The sequence below is a fragment of the Chenopodium quinoa genome, unplaced genomic scaffold (genome assembly GCF_001683475.1).
Source record: "Chenopodium quinoa cultivar QQ74 unplaced genomic scaffold, ASM168347v1, whole genome shotgun sequence".
Taxonomy (NCBI): Eukaryota; Viridiplantae; Streptophyta; class Magnoliopsida; order Caryophyllales; family Amaranthaceae; genus Chenopodium; species Chenopodium quinoa.
The window spans coordinates 1,674,689-1,698,202 of record NW_018742418.1 but is presented as its reverse complement, the minus strand read 5'-3'; the positions used below and the strand labels follow the sequence as shown (position 1 = coordinate 1,698,202).

General features: G+C 34.3%; 1 protein-coding gene, 1 long non-coding RNA gene and 1 pseudogene across 2 annotated transcripts; all 3 read right to left on the bottom strand.

Annotated features, from left to right (window-relative positions):
- Nucleotides 1-810: 810 nt before the first annotated feature.
- LOC110708756 lies at nt 811-4,502 on the bottom strand (annotated as a pseudogene).
- A 2,375-nt stretch (nt 4,503-6,877) lies between these two features.
- On the bottom strand, nt 6,878-11,217 carry LOC110708750. Its single transcript, XR_002508794.1, has 2 exons — nt 10,646-11,217; nt 6,878-7,302 (listed from the first exon to the last, which is right to left on the bottom strand). It is a non-coding gene; the product is annotated as an uncharacterized LOC110708750 (long non-coding RNA).
- Nucleotides 11,218-16,401: 5,184 nt separating this feature from the next.
- LOC110708743 (probable nucleoredoxin 1) lies at nt 16,402-20,730 on the bottom strand. The gene is made up of 4 exons (XM_021886958.1): nt 20,542-20,730; nt 18,532-19,014; nt 17,672-18,151; nt 16,402-17,383 (listed from the first exon to the last, which is right to left on the bottom strand). The coding sequence occupies exons 1-4, from the start codon at nt 20,632-20,634 to the stop codon at nt 16,721-16,723; spliced, it is 1,719 nt and encodes a 572-aa protein (XP_021742650.1). The 5' UTR covers nt 20,635-20,730; the 3' UTR covers nt 16,402-16,720.
- Between the last annotated feature and the right edge of the window lie 2,784 nt (nt 20,731-23,514).

The window sequence follows — 23,514 nt, the reverse complement described above, 5'->3', positions numbered from 1 at the left end:
GTTCAATCACATAAAACCTATAGGATTTGCTATGTTCCGCATATCCTATAAAAATTCATTCCACTCCTCTTTCACCTAACTTTTTACGTTTAGGTTCCGGCACTTTTACAATTGCCTTACAACCCTAAACTTTGAGATGACTCAAGTTTGGTTTCTTTTTGTACCATAGCTCATATGAGGTTACCTCATTCCTTTTCATTGGAACTCGGTTTAAAATGTAACAAGCGGTTAATACCGTTTCCTCCCAAAATCCATCATTCAATCCTGAATAGGACAACATGGAATTAATCATTTCTTCAAGAGTCCTATTCTTCCTTTCCGCTACACCATTTTGTTGTGGTGTATATGCCGCGGTAGTTTCATGTACTATTCCTATTGATTGAAAATAATTTGGATTATAGTATTACCACCTTTATCGGTTCTTAATCTTTTGATTTTACCGTTTGTTTGCAATTCTACTTCATTCTTGTAGATTTTAAATTTGTCAAGGGCCTCATCTTTAGAATGCAATAAATAAACATAGCAAAATCTTTGAAAATCATCAATGAAAATTGCTAAATACTTTTTATTGCCTAAGGAAGGTGTGCTATATCACTATGCACTAAATTAAGCAATGCATTTTCTTTTCTACACATTAGGAAATGGTTTCCTTGTGATTTTTGTTAACATGCATGTCCTACACTTCTCTATCCTTGGATCAAAAGACGGAATTAAATCATGCTTTTATATAAAATACAACTTCTTATAATTAATATGTCCAAGTCTTACATGCCATAGAGAAGAGCAATCATTAACAACATACACATTGTCTTTCAAAGCATTAGAAATACTAAGCTTAAACATTCCATCACACAAGTAACCAAGTCCTACAAATAAACCACCTTTAGGCAATATAAATTTATCCGACTCAAACACCATTATAAATCCTAAACGATTCAAGATAGCATCGGACACTAAATTCCTTCTAAGCTAATGTACTCCTTGCAAATAACCATATTAATAAAACATCATTAGTTACAAATCACACACAAAGAAAACAGCTTGATAATCCAAAGACCCTCATATACTTGCAAGATTCAGCCAGCATAGGCTCGCCAAAGAGGTGCATATCTAGATTTTACGACAAACATCACCTTCACAGACATATCCTTCCTTGGTCTCTACCTTGCCCTTGTCACCCTCTTCTGCACTTTTCTCGTTCTTCAAGGCACATTTGGGATCCAGATCAAAGTCACACTCCTTGCAGTGGAAAGACCAACTATGCCCTTGATTATTACATCCATCACAATAATAACCATCTCGACGAGTCTTCACCAGCATGTGTTCATGAAGCTCGTGCTTCAGTGTCTCAGGCCACCCCTTTGCCATCTCCTCAATTTTCTCTTTTACATTCTTTATGTGATCCTCAGTGAATGGGAATGCATCTGCCCCATGAGCTCCTACGAGCTGTCTGGCTTCAGTAGTAATTGTCCTACCTTCTGGTCCAATTGCCACAAGACATGGGATACCTCGCACTTTGAACTTGCGTGACAGGGAAGTCTTCCTCTCATCGCCAAATGGGAGGGCCAACCAAGGCATGTCTGCATAGTACTCGACAAATGAGGACTCGTCGCGATCACTGGAGACAAATATGATCTCAAATGCATTCTCCTTCGCCTTTATTTCATGATATATTTCGATAAGCTTTGGTGTAAATGTGCGGCATGGAGGGCACCAGTGTGCGGAGAAATAAATAAGCACATATTTCCCAACAAGCTGAGATACAGGCACCTGAGCAACAATAAGAAAGACAAAACATTAACTACCGAAGTAAATAGCAGAAACTTGAAGTACATTTGCAACCTTCCAATTATGATCCCTTAAAGTGCCAAAAAAAAAAAACAAAGGAATCCTTACATTAGAGCCGCTTTTGTCAATGACATAGTCCAGTTCTCCTGAAACCAGAATTGATTCAAGTGTCTGCGACAAAAGTTTGGCTTTCTCAATCTCAGCAAGCTCAGCCAGCTTCTCTGGAGTAAAAGGGTAGGCTGCAGCACCATGCTCATCTATCAGTTCTGAAACATTTGGATTTAGAGTTTTTCCATCTGGCCCAATTTGACCAGCCTGGGAATGGATGCCAGTTCGAAGTAACGAGCAAGTTTTTCAATCTTCTTATCCTTGAAGGGCAAGGCAAAACATGGCAGCTGTGCCAATGCTTCCTTAAATCCTTCTTCATCATCATCATCCAAATAGATTAATACAATCTCAAAGTTCTCGCCTTTCTCCTTGAGTTCCTTGTGAACCTCCGTCAACTTCTTGGTGAAGTCAGTGCAGGGCTTATAGGATCCTACGCAGAAATAGAGGCCAACCATCTTTCCTTCAAGCTCACTCACAGAAACCTGATGGGAATTCAAAATTAATATAAGCAAATGAATATCTAGGGAAGGTAGCAAACAGAGTAAATATACCAAAATTTACAGTAAGTTGAGATAACGTGAAACAAATCTTACCATTTTCCGACTTCCAGAAACGAAAGTATGTGACTCGCACTCTCATGCAACAAAAGGATTTCAATCATATCTTTTCCTAAACTTCCAAATTCACTTAGCGTGAAAGCATGTACACACCACAAATCAACTTCAGGACAAAGCATCAATCATCTTAGTTGATCTAAAACCCTTTGAAAATCCAATTCAAAGGACATTTTTACCGTAGTTTATAAATTATATTGCCATAGCCCATAAGAGATTCGATATATGGAGTAGATTTGAGAACAAAATTCCTTCTATACTTTCCAAGTTCCAAAACCTAGACTCTATAACAAAATACTCCTAAAATTGTTATAGGTCTTCAACAACATAAGAAACCAAGAATCTAAATTCAACAACCAGGTGGATAAAATGAATCATACCTTCTTATCATCACTTGAAATTACAAAATCTCGGGATCCATTTTCCAAAAGAGTTTTCAAGTTTTGGTTTCTCTTTGCAGCCTCTTCCTCCTCTTTTAATTGATTGATTCTTTCCTGTGTAAATGGGTATGCTTGGGCACCATGTTCCATGACCAATTCCACCCCTTCACTGGTTGAGACTTTCCCATCTTTATCAAGGATCACAAGATGAGGGATTCCCATCACACTGAATTTTTCCCCCAAGCTCTTTTTTGTGTCTTTATCAGAAATTGGAACAGCAAGCCATGACATCTTAGAGAAGTAACCCTGAAAGGATTCCTCATCTCTATCTGATGAAACGAAGACGATTTCAAAGTCTCCCTTTTCGGAGAGTTCTTTGTACGTTTCAATCAAAGTAGGGGTGAAACCACGGCAAGGTGGGCACCATGATGCAGAGAAATACAGACCCAGAGTCTTTCCACTCAAACCATTGATTTTGACCTACAATGATCAGCAAAAACAACGAGAAAATTCGAATGATGGAACATCGAATCCAACAATAGAACACATACCCACTTAAACAAAACTTACCAAATCAAAATCATATCATATTATCCATAAACAATTAAATTGACACCCATATACATTTTAACTGATCAACTTTAGCAATCCAACAAAAGAAGACATAATCATCTAAACTTTAATGCACAATACCAAAAAACTTGCTTCAACTGAAAGTCAACCATCCCCAAATCATAACAACATCCACAAACAATCAAATCAACCACCTTCAGGCAATCATACAGTGAAAAACATAAACATAACTTTTTTCTCAGAAACATTTAGATTTGCTAACATTGAAAATAAATTGACCTAATCTACATAAACCCCAGAAAAGGGTTGATGGAAAACCCTTATGATCGCCAACTAATATCAACAAAAGATGCAAAATACCCCCCAAAAATATTTATTATTTATATCAAACCCCGGAAATGGGATGATGATAAAACTTCCTACCAATCAAAAATTAATAGAATGAAGATGCAAAATTAATTTACAAGAAAAAATTGGAATAAATGAAATACCCCCTTACAAAAGCAACTAAAAGTCTAAAAACAAATATGGCGAAATTTCATAATTGCACCCATATCATTTTTTTTTTTTTTTAACAAATTGCACCCTAATCATAAAATAAGGTAAAGTTAATAACTTTACAAATTAATCCACAAAATTATCAAAAATGAAAAAGGTAAGAGAGAAAGGAGGTTACCTGGTCGCCATTGTTGCGAATGAGAAAATCTCTCTCCTCTGTAGAAAGAAGAGCACTCAGATCATAAGAATCAGCCATTTCACACTTAAATTTTGCAGAATTTGTAATAATTTGTTGGGATTTTTTTTTTTTTTTTTTGAAAGGAATAATTTGTTGGGATTAATTGGTAGAATGATGATGAGAACGGTCTTAAATGAGTTTTATAGAGAGAAAAAAAAAGGGAAATATTACGCAAATTTAGCGTGGGTAAGAATTAAAAAAGACGACTCGAAGTCAATGCGTAATCCGTGGTTTATACACACGGGTGTACAGTGCTCATCGTACACCCGGATAAATAAAAAAAAGGCGGAAAGAATCTCATGTGTTTCATAAAGAACATACATGTATTTGACAAAAAACATGTTTGTATTTGACAAAAACATGCATTACCAAAGAACATAAAGATATAATAAAAAGAACGAGATAAAAACTTGATAAAATTTTCTGAAAAATTACACATTATTAACGGGAAAAATTTAGAGGTGATAAAAAATCGAGTAGGGTCGGGCCATATCATAATTTCTTGTGCCCAAACCTGTAGAAAAGTAGCGGGTTTTCGGGCTTTTTTCGAACCCGGTTCGAGTTTTAACTAAAAATGTATTTTTAGGTTTGCCCAAACCCACCCTATTTCGGGCCGGATCGGGTCGGGATGCGAGTCATGCCAATGTTGATCACCTCTTAGAAAATCCTTACCAAAGATATCATTTCCCCAAAAAATAGTTTTCTATCTCTCCAAAAAAAATTCAACTTCCCATAATAATTTAGTTTTGTTTTTTACTCTAACATTATTTTCAATTAAAAATAATTTAAGATTTCAATATCAAATTTCAAAATACCATATGTTAAAAGAACATAATTTATATTGTAAAGTACATATAGTTAATACCTAAATAACACACTAATCAAACTCAAAGAATATACGATAATAAAAGTAATTTAAATATGACATATGATAATAAAAAATAGAATTTGGGAGTCACTACGACCTTAAAGAACATACACGCCAAATTCAAAAAACATACTTTGTATTATTAAACCCAAAAAAAATATATGTTTATCAACATATGTTAAATAACATAAGTTATAATATAAAGAACATATAATTTTACTCAAAGAACACACTGATCACACTTAAAAAACATATTAAAGGTATGTTCTTTGTCAAATATAGGTATGTTCTTTATCAAACATTATATGTTCTTTCCGCCTTTTTTTGTTTACCCGAGTGCACCATGAGCATGGTGCACCCGAGTGTATTATCTAATTTTCAGTCAATGCGTCTTATTCTTCGTAATTTTCTTATTAATGAAGATTGGCCTACTTATCTTAGGAAGTGACACGATAGCAACTTCTTGGTAGGGGCGAGCATGGATTGAATATTCGATCCGAAATTGGATTTTGAATCGGGTAACCATATCCGAAAAATTGGTTATTTGATATTCGTATCCGATCCGAAATTCTAAATAATAAAAAAAATCAAAATCTAATTCACCAAATTACAATCAACCAAATGACGCTCCACCTTTGCGAACTCGCAATGGTTCTAATTGTAATGGTGTTCAATTAGTGGAACTCTCGAAGGTTAAGAACCACCGTTGACGACGGTGAGAAGCTGATGGAGTGAAAACATACCGACGCGATGAGGTGCTGAGCCGGGCGTGAAAGCTGAGTGAGAGCCTGAGATCTGAGAGATTGAGAGTGAGGTGAGGTGAGGAGAGGAGAGAGAAAGTTACGATTGAATATTTGAATGGTTGTCTTGGTTGAGGAGATCTGAGAAAATTGAGATTTAATTGCTTGAGAATTTGAGATGAGGAAAGGAGAGAGAATCTGAAAAAGCTAGAGAGAGAAAAAGAGGAGAAGAGAAAGAGAGGCGGGTGGGGGCGCGGGGACTCAATTGTTAGGGTTTGGTAGTTTTTATATGATGTAAAAAAATAATATGGAGTACTGAAATATCGGAGTAATGAGTGATTTCTTTAAATTTCGAATCGGATATCCGATCCGATATCCGGTATCCGAAATCTAAAATTTGGATATCTGATATCCGACTTTTTCGGATTGGATATACATAATTTTCGGATCGGATGAGGATTGGATATCGGATTTTTGGATTTTCAGATAGTTTTGCTCAGTCCTACTTCTTGGACGGTTAAACTCTATGTTTTTTTTAGCACATTTACTCATTTATTAATTTAAAAAAATAGAAAAATGACTTAAAATATCTTTCAAAAATAATAAAAATAAAAAATGACTTAAAAGAATCTCACTTATTAGTAATGGTGTGTCGATGTGTGCAAAATAATACGATCTTGACAATTTGCTATTAACATCACTATTTTTGTACTATTTATGCAAAATTGTATTTCGAGTCGTCTAAAAATATTCCGTCTAAATTCATTATACGGAGTAGTATTATTTTTATCATATTTTAAATATTGAACTAGTATTTAGCGTGCGATGCACGGGTTTAAAACTCTCGGGACGTAATGTCGAAGACCTTGAATCAAATCTCGTTTACACCAACATCACCCCTGGCCTTTGTATCTCCTTTGCCACCAAAGAAAACGCAAGACACGCTTTAAACACACAACAAAAGACACGTCTAACCAAACAATCATTGTCGTTACCATCACTGGCAAACAATGGAGTTCGATCGGCCACTGAATAACAGAGAACAAACTGCTCATAGTAATACTCGTAATAGCCACAAAAAATCCTTCAATTGAATCAAAGAAACAATTAAAATGAAATTAAGCGTAACGCAAGGAATCAATCTAAACCTTTAAAAAAAAATCCTAAAACATAGTAACCTATTGTAGCAAGAATACTTCTACAGTATTGGAAATCCAATATTTTTACAATGTCAAAGAAATTGGTATAATCTTAGATGTGGATGTAATTTCCGTGAATGAGTGGCAGTTGAGGACCCTTGGGGTTTATGGCACCTTCGTAAGCTGCTATAAACTATGTATTGAAATACATTTCGCCTCATATCCATCCATTCCTATATTGCCATTATCTGTAGCCGAAAACTCATATTACCACCCATTTCGTCAAAAAGTTCAGCACATTTTACTCACCAAACATGTAGTCAAAGTCGTTAAATTGTTGTTGGGATATTATTCACCTGCATTTAAATGCTTGGCATTAGCATTGTAAACATAAGACTAAGAATTGCATGCATAATTTTTTACCTAAACTACTTATATCTAAAGCCCAATCAACCTGCTCCTATCACTAAACTATGAAACATACAAAATGTGGCATTATTAGTTAACTACAAAACTTAATAATTGGTATAGAAAGCATTGAGAGGTATGGATAAATCACACTACAGAAGTTCTATCCATTGATAGAAACATATTAAGTATATTTTCCAAATCACAGGTGTTAAGATTTTTGCCTACAGTCAATTTAAAAGTTACACATCAGTATAACTTGCTGATTTCACATTACTTTCACAGCTGAGAACTGACCATATTTGCATTAGTTATTATTCATTCACCTTTGCTCCTAATTGTCATTCACTCAGTTGTCATTAAACTCTTTCAGCAAATTCTAGTGTGCATCACCAATATTTGGATCACTAAATAAGCCCACAATTGATGATATACTGTGATTAATAGCAGCAATTCATAACCCATCTAACAAAACTGGAACCCAAACAAAACACTCAAAATTAAAGAAAAATAAAATCTTGAAAATCCATACTAATATCCGTGAGATCAGGAAATTACCCGTACTGTAAAATTTGGTCATGAATTTATAATCTTACTGACTTTTACTAATATAGCTGGCAATCTGGGAATAATAAATCAACACATGCATGAAAGCATGAGGAAATTTGGTTGAAGATTAAGAGATTCAATTATTTTCCCAATGAATAGTTAGAGTTTTTGCAATTCTAGTAATGCAAATCGAAGCTTTACCGAGTGTGCAAGGAGTTAACGAGGGAAAGGTGTAGCAAGCAAGTTGGTGAGCCGCGTGAGACCGAGCTAGCAAGAGAGCTAGAGCTCGGATGCCCTCAATGGCCAGCAGCAGGTCCGAGCGAGAGCTCACCTATGTGTGAGCTATAGCTCGCTGCTGGAAATGCCTTGCAGCAAATCCGAGCGAGAGGTCTCCAGCGAGGGAGCTATAGCTCATAGCTCGCCAGCGAGCGAAGGCTACGGCAAGGCTGAGCGGTAGCTCACTCGCTAGAGAGCGATAGCTCGCCAGCCCAGCCGTGGTATGGGCCTTGCGTGAGGCTTGTGCTATTGTTTCCTTTTTCTTATTACTCCTATAAATGCTACTCCTTGGCTATTATTTCAATCATACGTTAATTTCACTATTGAAATACCCTAAACACTCAAACACAAACCTACCCTTTGAGATCTGAACAGTTCTTGAGTAATTCCACTCTTCAGGTGCACGAATTACGAGGAGAGTTGCGTTAAACTTGGGGGGGGGCGTCACTAGGAAACTTGTACCGGTGGTGGCGTATTTCGCTTCTAAGGTAGTGGATTTTGTTCCGCGGCACGACTGTGAGTTTGAGATCTTCAACCCAGGAAAGTTCTAATCTTTTTTGTTATTGATTTCAACGGTTATTTTACCAATAATTTAGAAGCGAGATAGTATATTATACTGTTGATATCATGACTAGCAATTCTCAAACTCGTTTATACTTAGATCTGACTAAAGTTAAGTCTCTTGAGGGAATTAATTACAAGAGATGGTCACAAAGAATGTTGATTGCTTTTGAACAAGTAGAAGGTTATTATGTTTTGTTTAAGGATGCCCCAAAACCTATTGTTCAAACTAATGCTATGATTGATATTCCTAGTACCCCCGTCGCTGGGAATAAAGAATCCGTCCCTAGCCAAAGCATCTCTTTAGTTGTTGTTAATGAATCTGAAATCAAGAAATTTGATCGTGACAATAAATTTGTTAGGGATCATCTTTTGAATCACATGAAAAACAACATATTTGATTTGTATGTCAATATAAAATCTGCTAAGGAGATGTGGGAGTCTTTAGAAAAGAAATATGGTGCTGATGATGCCGGAAAAAAGAAGTATATGACTGGAAATTAGTTGAACTTCAAGTTGGTTAATTCGAAGCCTATCAGGACCAAGTCCATGTGTATGAATATTATGTTGCTGAAATTCTTGCTCAAGGTATGAAGATGTGTGAGATCCTGCTTGAGAAATTACCAGGGTTTGATTATCGAAATCATCTCAAGCATAAAAAGAGGGACTTAACCCTAGAAGAACTTGTGAGCCACATGAAGATTGAGGAATCAAACAGGCTTAAGGATGTCTCCTCCAAGCCAAAGAATGAATTAGCAGCTAAAAATAAGGTGACAATCGTGTCAAGAAGGGGAAGTTTGAGAAGAAGGGAAAGCTAAGGGCAAGATTGAGAAGAAGAAATCTGTCAAGTGTTGGACATGTGGTGAAGTGGGGCATTTTGCTTCGCAGTGCAAGAACAAGAAGAAGAAAAATCCGAAGTCGAGTGGAGGTAACAAAAATCAGGCTCATCTAGCTGAGAATGAGGATGAAGATGTCATCGCTGCGGTTATCTCTGAAGTAAGAACAACACTGAATGGATTGTGGCATAGTAGATTGTGTTGTATGTTGGTGCAACAAAATTGAAACAAATGAAGAATTTGAATTTGCTCCCAAACATGTCATTAGATGGACTTGAAAATTGTGAAGTGTGTGCGGAGTCTAAATTTGTGAAGAAACCTTACAAAACTGTCACAAAGAGAGAGACCACACTACTTGAGCTAATTCACACAGATGTAGCAGACTTTAAGAACTTGGAAAGTAGAGGCGGGAAACGCTACTACATCACTTTCGTTGATGATTGTTCGAGGTATAGCAGAGTGTATCTTTTGAGGACAAAGGATGAAGCCGAGTCCAAGTTTCTTGTGTATAAGGCAGAAGTAAAAAAATCAGTTGTATCGAAAAATAAAGAGAGTTCGTTCCGACGGGGGTGGAGAGTATAGTGAAGAAGTTCTCGAATCCCCAACCCGTGGATGTAGGTTTAATTTGACCAAACCACGTAAATCCTTTTGTTCTTTGTTTATCTTCTTTATTGCTTTTCTCATTTTTATTTTTCATTGACTTGTTCCGCATTTATCAAACACAATTACACCCTTATTTCCTAACACCTTCAATTCAACTTAACCACAATTAAAAACAATCAATTAATTCATCAAAATTAAATTTATTTGCACAATTGGCATATGAATATACATTTGAAAAAATGATTACGAAGAAATGATACAAAAACACACCTTCAATTCAACTTGAAATTAATCACAATAACGGCAAAATAAGTATAGAATATTACATAAAAACTGAAAATTCGATTCGCCATCAACCCCAATTTCAGAGTTCAAAGACCACATAAAGGAATTGAAAACTTTAGACATTAAAATTAAAATTTACTTAAAATTTGAGAAATTAAGGGGAAGGAAAATAACAACTAACCTTGAAAAAATCAGAGAGATCGCTGGAGTAGAGGGAAAGAGGATTCGACAATTAACAATGACGAATTTGGGAATCAAATCCTTTATAAAGAACTATTGAAAAGAGAAACTGAAGGGAACGTCGTTTGGTATTTTGGTATAGATTTTAATGAAGTGTTATTATTATTGTTATTATTATTTGAATGGAGCATTGAGTGAAGAGAAATTGATGTATAGAGTATGAGTTAGTGAGTTAGTGTGTTGATTAGAATTTAGAATAAGAATGGATTGTTTTATAAATTAAAAGCGTATTTTTTTGTTTAAGAAAAAATCTAATACAAGTATACAACTAATAATCCTACAAATGTTTGAAATGACGTGATTAATAAATTTATAAATTTTGAATTTCTGTTTTAATAATTTTTTTTTATCCGATAAATTATTTTCTTGAACATTTTATTAAGGGATTGGGATGAAAGAGTTGTTTGATTGAATTTCTGTTTTAATAATTTTTTTTTGATGTAAAAAATTATTTTCCTGAATAGACATGATTAGGGAGTTGGGTTGGAAAAGTTGTATTTTTTTTATTTTATTTTTTTAATCAAAATAGGTATGATTAGGGAATTGGGATGAAAGATGCTTATTATTTCTAATTCTTAAAAATTATTTTAAAACAGGAAAAAATAGGAGGGCAAGTGTCCATCCAACATCCTGTTTCAAAATAATAGTATTGATGTTAGGTGTAAAAAAAAATCTTATACTTCTCACATTTTTACATCAAAAAAGATTCAGCGTGTCTTTTGTGTGGTTGGCCACATCGTCCGGCTGACACACACACCAAAATACTGATTGGGTTACCCCTAACCGATTGAGTAATTCATGACCGACCAAGTAACCCCTGACTAAGTAATCTCTGACCAACCAAATAACTCCTGACCGATTAGCCCCTAAATAAGTAATTTCACCGTTTGACCAGCCAGGTATGAAACTTTGTGAAAAAGATTTTAGGGCTCATATTATAGGCAAACATTAAATAATTCCTATCATTATAAGTGATTACTTTATTCGAAGTAAATTCTTTTTCTTGAGTTCGTCAGGATGGGTTTATTGGTGTGAAAACTGAAAAGCTTGTGCACAAGAGTTGGCCCAATTGGTTTTTTTTTGTTTGTTTCGGACTTTCGGAAACATAAATCTGGTGAATGGTTTTTTTTTTTCTTAAAAAATAAAATAAAATTAAGGCTTAGAAGATAATAAATAATTATTTATATTACTAATTCTTATGGACAAATTGAAGACCTTATAAATTTATCACATATATGGCGACAAGTAGTATTAAGGCAAAATTAATTACGTAGTAGAAAAGTGAAAAACACTTACTCCTTTTGTTCTATATTACTTGCAATATTTTAACTAGACACACTTAACGATGCACATATTTGACCATTGATATCTTTTATTATATATTTATAAAAGCTATAAAAAATTTATATTAAGAAACTATACATTAAAAGAGACCCAACAATATTTTATATGATTACATTGGTTGTCATATAATCACTAGAAAAGATAGTCAAAGTGAGATATGTGAATAGTGCAAAATGTCAAAATGTTGCGAGTAATTTAAAACGAAAGGAGTAATATCTGAAGAGTTGAGATTAAAAACAATTCTTTGTAAAAAAAAATAATAATAAATAAAAACAATTACAGTTGCCGGTTACAATTCTTTGTTAGCCGTACATTGAAAAATCGTGGAAGATTGATAGCTCAAAACTAAACAATAATAATTTCAGACCCTTAACAAAAAATTTGCTAATTAATTAACAATAAAAATTTCAGAACTTTAACAAAAAAAATTCTCATGCTAAACAATAATAATTTCAGACCTTTAACAAAAACACCTCATGTCCTCATGCTAACAAGATCGACAAGACACCTAATTTTAGAAAATAAAGCTATAAGCTGGACAATAAGTAGCTACTCAATACAAATTACGCAATACAATCCCCTATTCATCATCATATCATCAAATTCCTTCTTAATTTCTTCATCAGTCATCTTGGGTAAATTAGCTTTTTGGATATTAAATACACTAAAACAGTTAATAATAAATAGCTATTTACCAAACACTTTTACATAATCAGCTATTTACAAATAGCTAATCAAATAAGCTAATATAACTAGCTAGCAAACCAGTTAATACAATCAGTTACATCAATCAGCTAAAAGCTAATTACCAAACAGGGCCTATAATCAGCAATAATATGTTCATTAGTCTGTATATAGCATATGTATCTTACTAGAGTGCTAATTTCTGCAGAACATTAGAATTATGCTACTTCACATAACAAGTGTTTATGAGGATAATGAGGAGATACAAGATTTTTCATCCTAAAATAGTAAATTGTGGTTATCATGAGATTTAATGACAAAATATTTAAATAAGGATGTGGCAATAGTTGTGAGGAAACATCTGGACAATTGGTAAAGGGACAGAAAAGTAGTGTAGAGAATAAGGATAAAATATTGATTATTTCTTATTTAGTATATACGTGGATAAGATTGAAAAAAAAAAGATAAAGTTAAATAGTGTTTATGACAAGGATAAAATAATGATTATTTCTTATTTGGTATACACGTAGAAAAGATTGAAAAAAAATAGTTAAATTAAATAAAGGATTTTTTTGTAAAAAATTACCTTATACAAGTCAGTTTTTGTGAAAAAATACCTTATAAAAATAATTGTAAGAAACTATCTTATAAAACAATTAATATTGTAAAAAATTATATTTTGCCGAATTATTGCATTGAATAAGAGACGCTTAATGACCCATTTTCAATCATTTTTTTCTCCTTTTTCCACCTAATTTCTCCATAACCCTCTTATAACCCTAATTCCCCTTCTCTTTTATTGTTAAATTAAGCACATGGTAACAACTTACAACATTTAGTTTTTATAAGGTAGTTTCATACAACAATTTTTTTATAAGGTAGTTTTTCACAAAATTTGATGTATATGAGGTAGTTTTTCACAAAAAGTCCTTAAATAAATAACCTTATTACTGCTAAAAACTCTTGTGTGAACCTGGTTCATAATAATACTAGTTTTGTGCCCCGTGCGATATCCGGGTTGTTTATTGAATTTTAAAATAAAACTTTTTATCTAAAATATATATGTTGTTTGAATTCTTAACTCATGGATTAATAATCACTTGACAATCATACTTGTCCGTTTATGGGTATTTTATGGATTAATAATCACTTAACAATTTTAAAAAAATTAGAAATAATAATATACAACTAAAAAGAACGGTTATCTCTTTTCATTTTCTCTGAACATCTAGAAAAAGTCTAGTTGCATGTTAAGACTTATGAGAATGGTTATATATAATAACAAGTCTCTTTGATTTTTTATTTTTTCCTTTTTTACCTCTTGGATCCGCCATTTTGTATAAAAATATTGGTATTTTATTGAAAATAAAATTCTAAATCAAAGTTTTATTGAAAATAAAACTCTAAATCAAAGTTTTCTTGAAAATAAAACTCTAAAATAACCTTTTTATCGTACGAAATCTATTCAAATTTTATTGAGAATAAAACTATAAAATAACTTTTTTATCCTATTTTACAAAAAATATTTTCAAATAAATCTTACATGTCATATTAATAATTAATTGTTGTCTACGTGGCGTGACACTTGGCGAAACGTTGGAACGCCAAGTGTCGCTGCCTCATGGCCTGACTAAAGATTTTGTGCCCGGGCGATGTCCAGATTGTTGATAAAATGTTAGAATAAACTATTTGGTTTGAATGTTAAGTACGGTCATATTATCTTTTGATAATGCAGAATATTTAGACATATATTGTCATATCGTTTACGTATATAATAGTCCTTTTTGATGATGCAGAATATTTAGACATATAACATCATATCGTTTACTTATATAATAGTTTACTTTTTGTAATTTTGTTTGTAAATAGATAATGTGTTATTAGTAACTTGAAATTAGTTTTATTGAACTTAAATTATTTTTACTGAAGTGAAAGTATTTTTACCAAACTAATTTTTTTTTATTGATTAAAACTTATTTTTATTGATTCTCTATTATTTTTTTTAATATATTATAAATGGATCTTATTTTAAAGAACTTTTTAAATCGAATTTTATGATGGAAATAGAAACGAGTTATAAGATAGTTATTAAAAGTTATGATTAATTTTGTATATAAGATATATTAGAAGTATATCGATAATAAAACTGTATACAACATTTTTATCTTAAAAATTCTATCCAAAATTCGTTTATTTAGCATCATATATGTCACAATAATACCTATTTGGTGCCTACGTGGCTCGACACTTGGCGAAAAACTGGAATGCCAAGTGTCGATGTCTCGTGGTTTGACTGCGAGACCGGCTTTATATTAGTGATTAGTTTTGTGCCCGGGCGATTCCCGCATTGTTGATAAAATTTTAGGATAAACTTTTTGGTTTCAATGTTAAATATAGTCATATAATCCTTTTTTATGATGCAGAATATTTAGACATATAACATCATATCATTTACTTATATAATAGTTGCTTTTTGTAGTTTTGTTTGTAAATAGATACTATGTTATTAGTAACTTGAAATTATATTTATTGAACTCAAATTATTTTCACTTAATTGAAAGTATTTTCACCAAACTATAATTTTTTTTATTGATTAAAACTTTTGATGGAAATAGAACTGAGTTATAGGATAGTTATTAAAAATTATGATTAGTTTTGTATATAAGAGTTATTAGAAGTATATCGATAATAAAACTTTATACTACATTTTTATCTTAATATTTCTATCTGAAATTCGCTTACTTAGCATCATATATGTCACAATAATACCTATTTGGCGCCTACGTGGCTCGACACTTGGCGAAAAACTAGAATGTCAAGTGTCGATGTCTCGTGGCCTGGCTGCGAGACCGACTTTATTTATTAGTGATATGATATGATTATAGTGGACCTGGGGTCTATACACGACAACAACTGACGTTATAGTGATCTTAATTTTAACATATTAACCTTTATTAAAAATTTTACGAGCTTGGTTTGAGGTTTAAATGTGCCAGTGTTGTTAATTTGAATATAGTAACCCTAATTTTAGCATAGTGACCTTTAATATTACCAGTATATTAAAATTTTCATTATAATATATATTAAACTCATATTAACATGTAAATTAAATTTTCATTAAAATTTATATTAATCTCTTATGACCTTTATTATAAACACATTGATTTTTATTTTAAAGTAATCGTCTTTATTTTAACATAGTGACCTTTTTATATTGATATAAAACTCTTTAAGTTTAAATAACAACATTTAAATATAGTGACCTTAATATTAGTGGTCCACACTAAAAGTGTTTGGCAAAATAGTCATTTTGTTCTTTATCGATTTATCTTTATCCTCGTCCTTGTATCATCCCTCCCTTTAAATATGAATTTGAGGAGATAAATGGATTTTTTTTCCCCATATGCCATTAGTAAAAACATTGGAAGTATATAGTAGTAATTAGTAATTTATCAAGCCCCACTTGGATTGGTGTAAAAAAAGTGGCAAAGGTCGATGTAGACGAGATTCTATCCTAACTTTTGGTACTATATGGGCATACCCTAAGACTTTAATCAAGTTAGTTAGTTGGGAATTAGATTATAGGATTAGTCCATTCTAGTGGCGGGTATGTGGTACAATTAGATAATAGAACTACTGCCTGCAATCAAGATAAGCGTTGTCAATTAATGATCAATGGCAAGCAGGATTTAGTTTTCACAGCCCACCATTTGAAAACCACGTCAACCTTGACTGTTATAACAGAGGAATAAATTCACCAAACAGGATCAATTACATTAAACTTGTGAGGACAGAATAAAGAAAGAAAAAGAAAATCTCTCAACAAAATTTACAACGCCTCACTACAACTGATGCAACAGCAAGGGCTTTACTAAAATAGCACCTTCATCTGCCTTTCTCTGCTAGTTTTCCTCAACTCTTCACAACATAATTACAAACTTACAATGAAATTATTTTAGGTCTTCAGATAATGCAGCAGTACAAGTTGTCATGATACACTAACACACACATGATCATTCCACCCAGCATTTGAAGTTTCATGATCCTTCAAATTATGATCTCTGAATCCATTAACCTCTGTCAGTGCACATTTTGGGTGTAGATCAAAATCGCATTCTTCACAGTTGAAGGACCATAACTGCCCATCTTCCTCACAACCATCACACTTATATACATTACGCCTTATGAGCAGAAGTGTATGCTCTTCATGAAGAGCATGTTCCACCTTCTCGGGCCACCCCTTAGTCATCTCCTCAAGTTCAGATTCAACTTCTTTCAACCTCTCATTGGTAAAAGGATAAACCTTTGCCCCATGAACCATGATGAGTTCCCTGGCTTCTGTTGTGATGGTTTTTCCGTCAGATCCGATTGCGACCAGTTTAGGAGCCCCAAAGACCTTGAATATACGACTTAGATAAGCCTCTCTCTTGTCACCAAATGGAATAGCTAACCAGGGCATTGCAGTAAAGAACTCCTCGAAGGAAGTTAGGTCTTTGTCACTGGAGATGAAGATCACTTCAAAGTTATTATCTATTGCCTTTATCTGTTGATAAGCTTCAACAAGTTTTGGAAGAAAAGCACGACATGGAGGGCACCAATGTGCTGCAAAATACAAGAGGATGTTCTTCCCTACAAGCCGAGAGACAGGAACCTGCATAAAATAAACTAGAAGAATTGAGTTCACGGTATTATTATGACTCAGAATCAGAGAAAACTTGGAATAAGCATCAAATCAAGGAACTCTTAAGATAAATTCCCAGGGACCAGAAATTATACAATTCAGATGAAAATAATTGAAGCAACTAAAGCAGTAATTTCTGATTTCACCAACACTGCTGATTTGCTGGCATGCCATATTTATATACAAAGTATAATACAAGCTTTAAAATAAGATAATCAAACAAGTGTAACATATACTTAATATCATTTAACTAATCACCTTTGTGCCACATGTATCTATAACAAAATCCTGCTTCCCTGAAATTAGAATGGACTCAAGGGTCTGAGCCTCTTGCCTTGCCTTTTCTATCTGTGCAAGCTCCTGAAACCTCTCTGATGTAAAAGGGTACGCCTCAAATCCATGATCTTCTATTGTCTCTTTTGCATTAGTATGAAGGGTTTTACCATCTGGTCCTACTATCACCAAAGTGGGAAGAGTTGAGAGATTGAAATAACGGGCCAGCTTGACACAAATCTTGCCCTTAAATGGCAAAGAATACCAAGGCATGCTGGCCAATCCCTGGCTGAATAGTTCTTCATCGTCATCAAGGGAAATCAAAACAATCTCAAACTTCTCTCCCTTTGCCTTCAACTCCTTATAAACATCTACGAGTACTGGAGTGAAGTTCATACATGATCTGTATGAAGACAATGAGAAATATAGACCAACAGTATTGCCTTCAAGCTCAGAAACAGAGACCTGCATTTTTGTCAGAACAAGTTGCCTTCAGAATTTGCAGGAAGAAATGCATATCAACTGGGAGATGCTCGAGCTGGGGAAGCACCAAAGCAATACTTAATGATGACTGCTTGTATCAAACTTGTATTTAGAAAAACCCCTCCCTGGTCTGTACTAAATTTACTTTTCAGGACAAATGTGACAACTTTGTCCATGTTAGAGGACCCTGTAATCACTAATCAGAACCCTTCTACAGAGGAAGGTACATGCAACTAATGATTTATGCAACACAATCCACCCTCCCCTCCCCCCCTTGGACTGAAAAATGCCTTCAGAGTAGATTGAAGTAATTGTATATTTCAAGTTATAATTTTCTAACATTCTAATTAGCTGTGGAGTACCTTTTTACCATTAGCGGAGAGCACAAAATCTCGAGAACTAGACACCAATATAGACTTTAAGGTTTGTTCCTTCCTGGCCTTTTCCTCCTGCTCTTTTAATATCTTGATTCTTTCTGAAGTGAATGGATACCCTTCGGCTTCATAATCATGAATAATATCAACACCATTGTCTGTAAGAATCTTACCATTTTCATCTAGGATTACAAGGTGTGGAATTTCTTCCACCTCGAATAGTTCATCTAGATTATCACAAGTTTTTGAATCAGAAAATGGTATGGCAAGCCAGGGCATCTTCAGGAAGCACTTGTCAAACGATTCATCATCCTCATCTGCTGTAATTACAACCACCTCAAAATCTTTTTCCTGTGATTTAAGCTTATTATAGGCCTCAACAAGAACTGAGGTAAAACGACGACACTGCCCACACCAAGATGCTGCAAAGTATAGCCCCACTTTCTTTCCTTTCAAAATATCAATACTGACCTGCATACAAAGACCATACATCAGATTGAACTCAACAAAGAAATTGGAGATGATGCCAAACAAAAATCACAAACTTCAATAAGCAAACTTCCTGATATTCATTAAGTTGAATTCATTAGTTATTCTAAAATACACCATTACATTTATTTTATATGACTAGCCTCTACAAAGAGACCAATCTAACTCATCCTGTTACAGTAGAGCCAATAGTCCGATACATCATAGTAGTAAATTTGTGGCTGAAATTCGCCTCATAAACCACCTTTTACTTGCATACATAGTAAAACTTTTCATAATATGTAGATGTTTCACATCATTTTTATGTTAGTAAAAGATGGATATAAACTTTGTCTGAACTATATCATGCACTTTGACATTGTGGCAAAATAAAATTGTAGGTCGGAAGTTCTCCCAACCACCAGGACAAGGCCACCCAATAGGGCACAAATTGAAACACTGATAATCAGGTGGAAAATTCAACTTTGCTTCTCTTAGATTCCATTCTATCTTTAATACTCTTAAATAAGATCAATCTTCTGATTTCTATGAGTATATACAAAGAGTAATTTTCTATTATTATGAGGTGTCAAACTCTTTTTTTTCCTTGAATAGATTTCTGTTAATGGCATTCATATCTCATGATCTTTGATCATCTCCTAGTTGTCACATACTTCATTTTGTTATATATATTCAGTGATTCTCAATGAGATATACACTCACAACTTTATTCATCTTCAATCTTTCATCCTTATATTCCTGAACATAAGTTCATGTGAATCCAACCTCTCACGCTAAAGTGCCTTAGTGTAAGTGTGTAACAGTCATATGTGAACCTAGGGAACAAATCGCTGAATACAATCAAGCACCCTAATTGTGCTCAATTATTGTTTTCAAGTTAGTGGTTCCATATTTCCCTGATACACCAATTCCAAATTATTTTGTTCATGTTTTTCTTGTGTATCCTTGAAAACACTAAATTTCCAACAATGTTAGCAATAACACAAAATTGATCAATAACATCCAAAGAATTACACCATAACTTAGTTTAAACAAATTGAAAGATCCCATTTGTCAATCAATGTCCTCTCTAATTAAGATTTTCACATGCTGAACAGGAAAATATCATAAACTGGCTTAATTCTATTGCATAAATACAACTTAAATATCAAATTTTCACAAAAAAAATAAATAAAAAAAAAAAGTGGCAAATGATCTGATATTCATCAAAACCCACAAAAACAATTAAACTAAGTAGGTTTATACTGAAGTATTGAACCTCAAAATGATTCTCCCCAAAGTCAACGGAAGTTAAAATTTGTTTCTTTAATTTAAAAAAGAAGCAAATTTGCAGCATTTAAAAAGGGGATCACAGAATTAAATTGAAGAACACTGAAATTACGAAATGGAGAAATGTTATATGACAATGAATAAGTTCCAATAATCACAATCATGTTGAAGTGTAGAGAGAGAGAGAGAGAGAGAGAGAGAGAGAGAGAGAGAGAGAGAGAGAGAGAGAGGGAAAGGTACCTGCAGAAAGTTGTTACGAAGGAGAAAATGTGTTCGAGTAGAAGACAAAATTGAAGGAAGATCATGTACTGTGGACTTTGTTGGGGTGGCCATGACAATGTACAGGGCAAAGAGAGAATGAAAGAAAGAGATGACTGATTAGTGTGATTACTGATTAGGGGATATTCTTTCCCATAATCACACTAATCAGTACTATGGTGCTCACACGTCACCTGTCTAAAATTCGGACCGGACCGATTTAGATTGGTTTAGACTTTATCCTCATCCGGGCATCTCATAATTTGATTGTTGAGTAGCAAATTGTAAATAAATCAATAATTTTTCATAGTTAGAAGTTCTTTGCATTTTTTTATTTAGTTGTTTCCTATAGATCTAATTGAATCTTTTGAATCAAAACGGATTGAGAGTGATTGCACCAAAAAACCTATATAAAGCAAATTATACACTGTGTCTTTTTAAATAAAAAAACGTATTTAATTACGCTATGTTTAGTTCATATTATTTATGGATTTTTCAATATATACCCTTGAGTTATTTTTTTATTCACCATATACCCAACTTTTTTTTTTCAAATTCACCAAAAACACTTGAGTTTCAAAAAATTATGACCAAATGCCCTTAATGACTAACGACAACTAACTCCGTTAGTCATTAAGGCTAATTATGCCACGTGGCATATTCTAATTCATCAAATTCCTTCTTAATTTCTTCATTAGTCATCTTGGGTGGCGGAGGCGGTTTTTTTGTAAGGGATCACGTTGGTCCTGGTGTTGATCCACCGAGCGTGCATCACTCCGTCCTTGGCCTTAGTCTTAGCCTTAGCTGCAGAGCGTTTAACTTCGAGGTTGCGAAAGATACCGACAGGTTCATTAACAGGTATAGCCTGAACCTCAAAGCAGGTGCTACCAATAAGGCGGTTCTTGATCATCAACCCTACTGCAACATAATATATTTCTATGTTTATAGTAAAGTTTTTGTTTTAGCTTTTCACTATAAAATCGAACTTGCAGTTCCGGTTTGGGTTTGAACCACCATGCTTGTCGATACGGGTGAAGTACTTACGAGCCGGGTTAACCCACACCACGGAATAGGTCTTCATTCGGTGACCAAGGCTTAGTCTTCGTGTCCAACTTGGAGGTTCTAGGGCTTTGCCTAACTCCAAGGTTAACTCTAAAACCCATCTTTTGTGTTAGTTTTGTAATCCCTCTTGTCTTCTCTTATTCATTCAAATATGTATTTATAAGAATTACAACTTACTAGAATAGTCTTGGAAAATATCTAGATACTACAACTTACTAGACTAGGGAAATATCTAGATTATACAACTTACTAGAGTAGTCTTGGGAAAATTCTACATAAATATATATATACAACGAATACAGAAATGTCCATTAAGGACTAGAATAATCTAGAACGAACAGAGACATAATCATAGTCTCTATCACGCCCCCGCAGTCAAAGCGGGAGGAGGACGGACGCAAAGACTGTGACGAAAATCTAGAAACAACTGGCGAGGAAGACCCTTCGTAAAAATGTCCGCATACTAATAAGATGATGGAACATGTAGGACTCGGACATTACCCAAAGCCACTTCTTCACGTACGAAATGAATATCCATCTCAATGTGTTTGGTACGCTGGTGATTTACTGGATTGGTAGATAAATATACTGCAGACACATTGTCGCAAAAAACCAAGGTGGCCCGTTGGACTGGGCAATGTAACTCGAGAAGAAGGTTTCGAAGCTAGCAAGACTCAGCAACAACGTTGGCAACCCCCCGGTACTCTGCCTCTGCACTGGATCTAGATAAAGTGGCTTGTCTCTTTGTGGACCAAGAAATGAGATTGTCCCCCAAGAATACACAATAACCCGATGTTGAGCGACGAGTGTCCGGGCAACCACCCCAATCAGCGTCCGTATAGGCAACAAGCTGATTAGCTTTGGATGGGAAAAGGTGCAGTCCATGATCAGAAGTACCCTTTACGTACCTAATTATGCGTTTCAAGGCATTAAAGTGAGGTTCTCTCGGATCATGCATGAAAAGGCATATTTGTTGGACAACATATGCAATGTCTGGTCGGGTGAAGGTAAGATATTGAAGTGCCCCTGCTAGACTTCTGTACAAAGACGGATCTGCAATCGGATGTCCGATAGTTGCACTGAGTTTTGAGCTAGTGTCAACGGGAGTAGCAGCAGGTTTGCAGTTGTCCATGTTAGCCCTGTGAATAATTTCTTCGGCATACTTTTTCTGACAAAGGAACATGCTATGTGGAGAACGAGTGACAGAAATTCCCAGAAAATAGCTCAGCTGACCAAGATCCGTCATTGAAAATTCAGATTTAAGCAGAGCAATAATGATATTTTTCAAATACTCTGATGAGGCAGTGAGGACAATGTCATCCACATATAGTAATAAATAGGCTGTCATATTACCTTGACGGAGAATAAACAAAGATGAGTCACTCTTACTACAGACAAAACCGATCTGAGAAAGATAAGTTGCAAACCGCTGGTACCAAGCTCTAGGAGCTTGTTTTAAGCCATACAGAGATTTTCGAAGACGACACACATGAGTAGGAGCATTTGGGTTAACAAAACCCGGTGGCTGATGCATATTAACAGTCTCTTGTAAATCACCATGCAAAAATGCATTTTTTACATCTAACTGGTGAATGGGCCAGTTATAACTCAAGCCAACACTGAGAACAGTCCGAATAGTAGCTGGTTTAATAACTGGACTGAAAGTCTCATCACAATCCACCCCGACCTCTTGTGATTTTCCATTAATGACTAATTTGGCTTTATACCTCTCAAGTTCACCATTGTCCTTGAATTTATGCTTATATAACCACATGCAACGAATGATATTAACCCCATCCGGTTCAGGAACAAGATCCCAAGTATGTTGTTTAGTAAGAGCATTAAATTCCTCATGCATAGCCGCATTCCAATTCGGGTCAAGCAGGGCCGATT

Bases quoted from the DNA above. Each gene is read 5' to 3' on its own strand.
- LOC110708743 (XM_021886958.1), bottom strand. From the start codon at position 20,634: ATGGCCACCCCAACAAAGTCCACAGTACATGATCTTCCTTCAATTTTG. The intron at 19,015-20,541 runs GTACCTTTCCCT...CTTTGTATGCAG, and splicing joins TTCGTAACAACTTTCTGCAG to GTCAGTATTGATATTTTGAA. The intron at 18,152-18,531 runs GTACTCCACAGC...ACAAAAATGCAG, and splicing joins TCTCCGCTAATGGTAAAAAG to GTCTCTGTTTCTGAGCTTGA.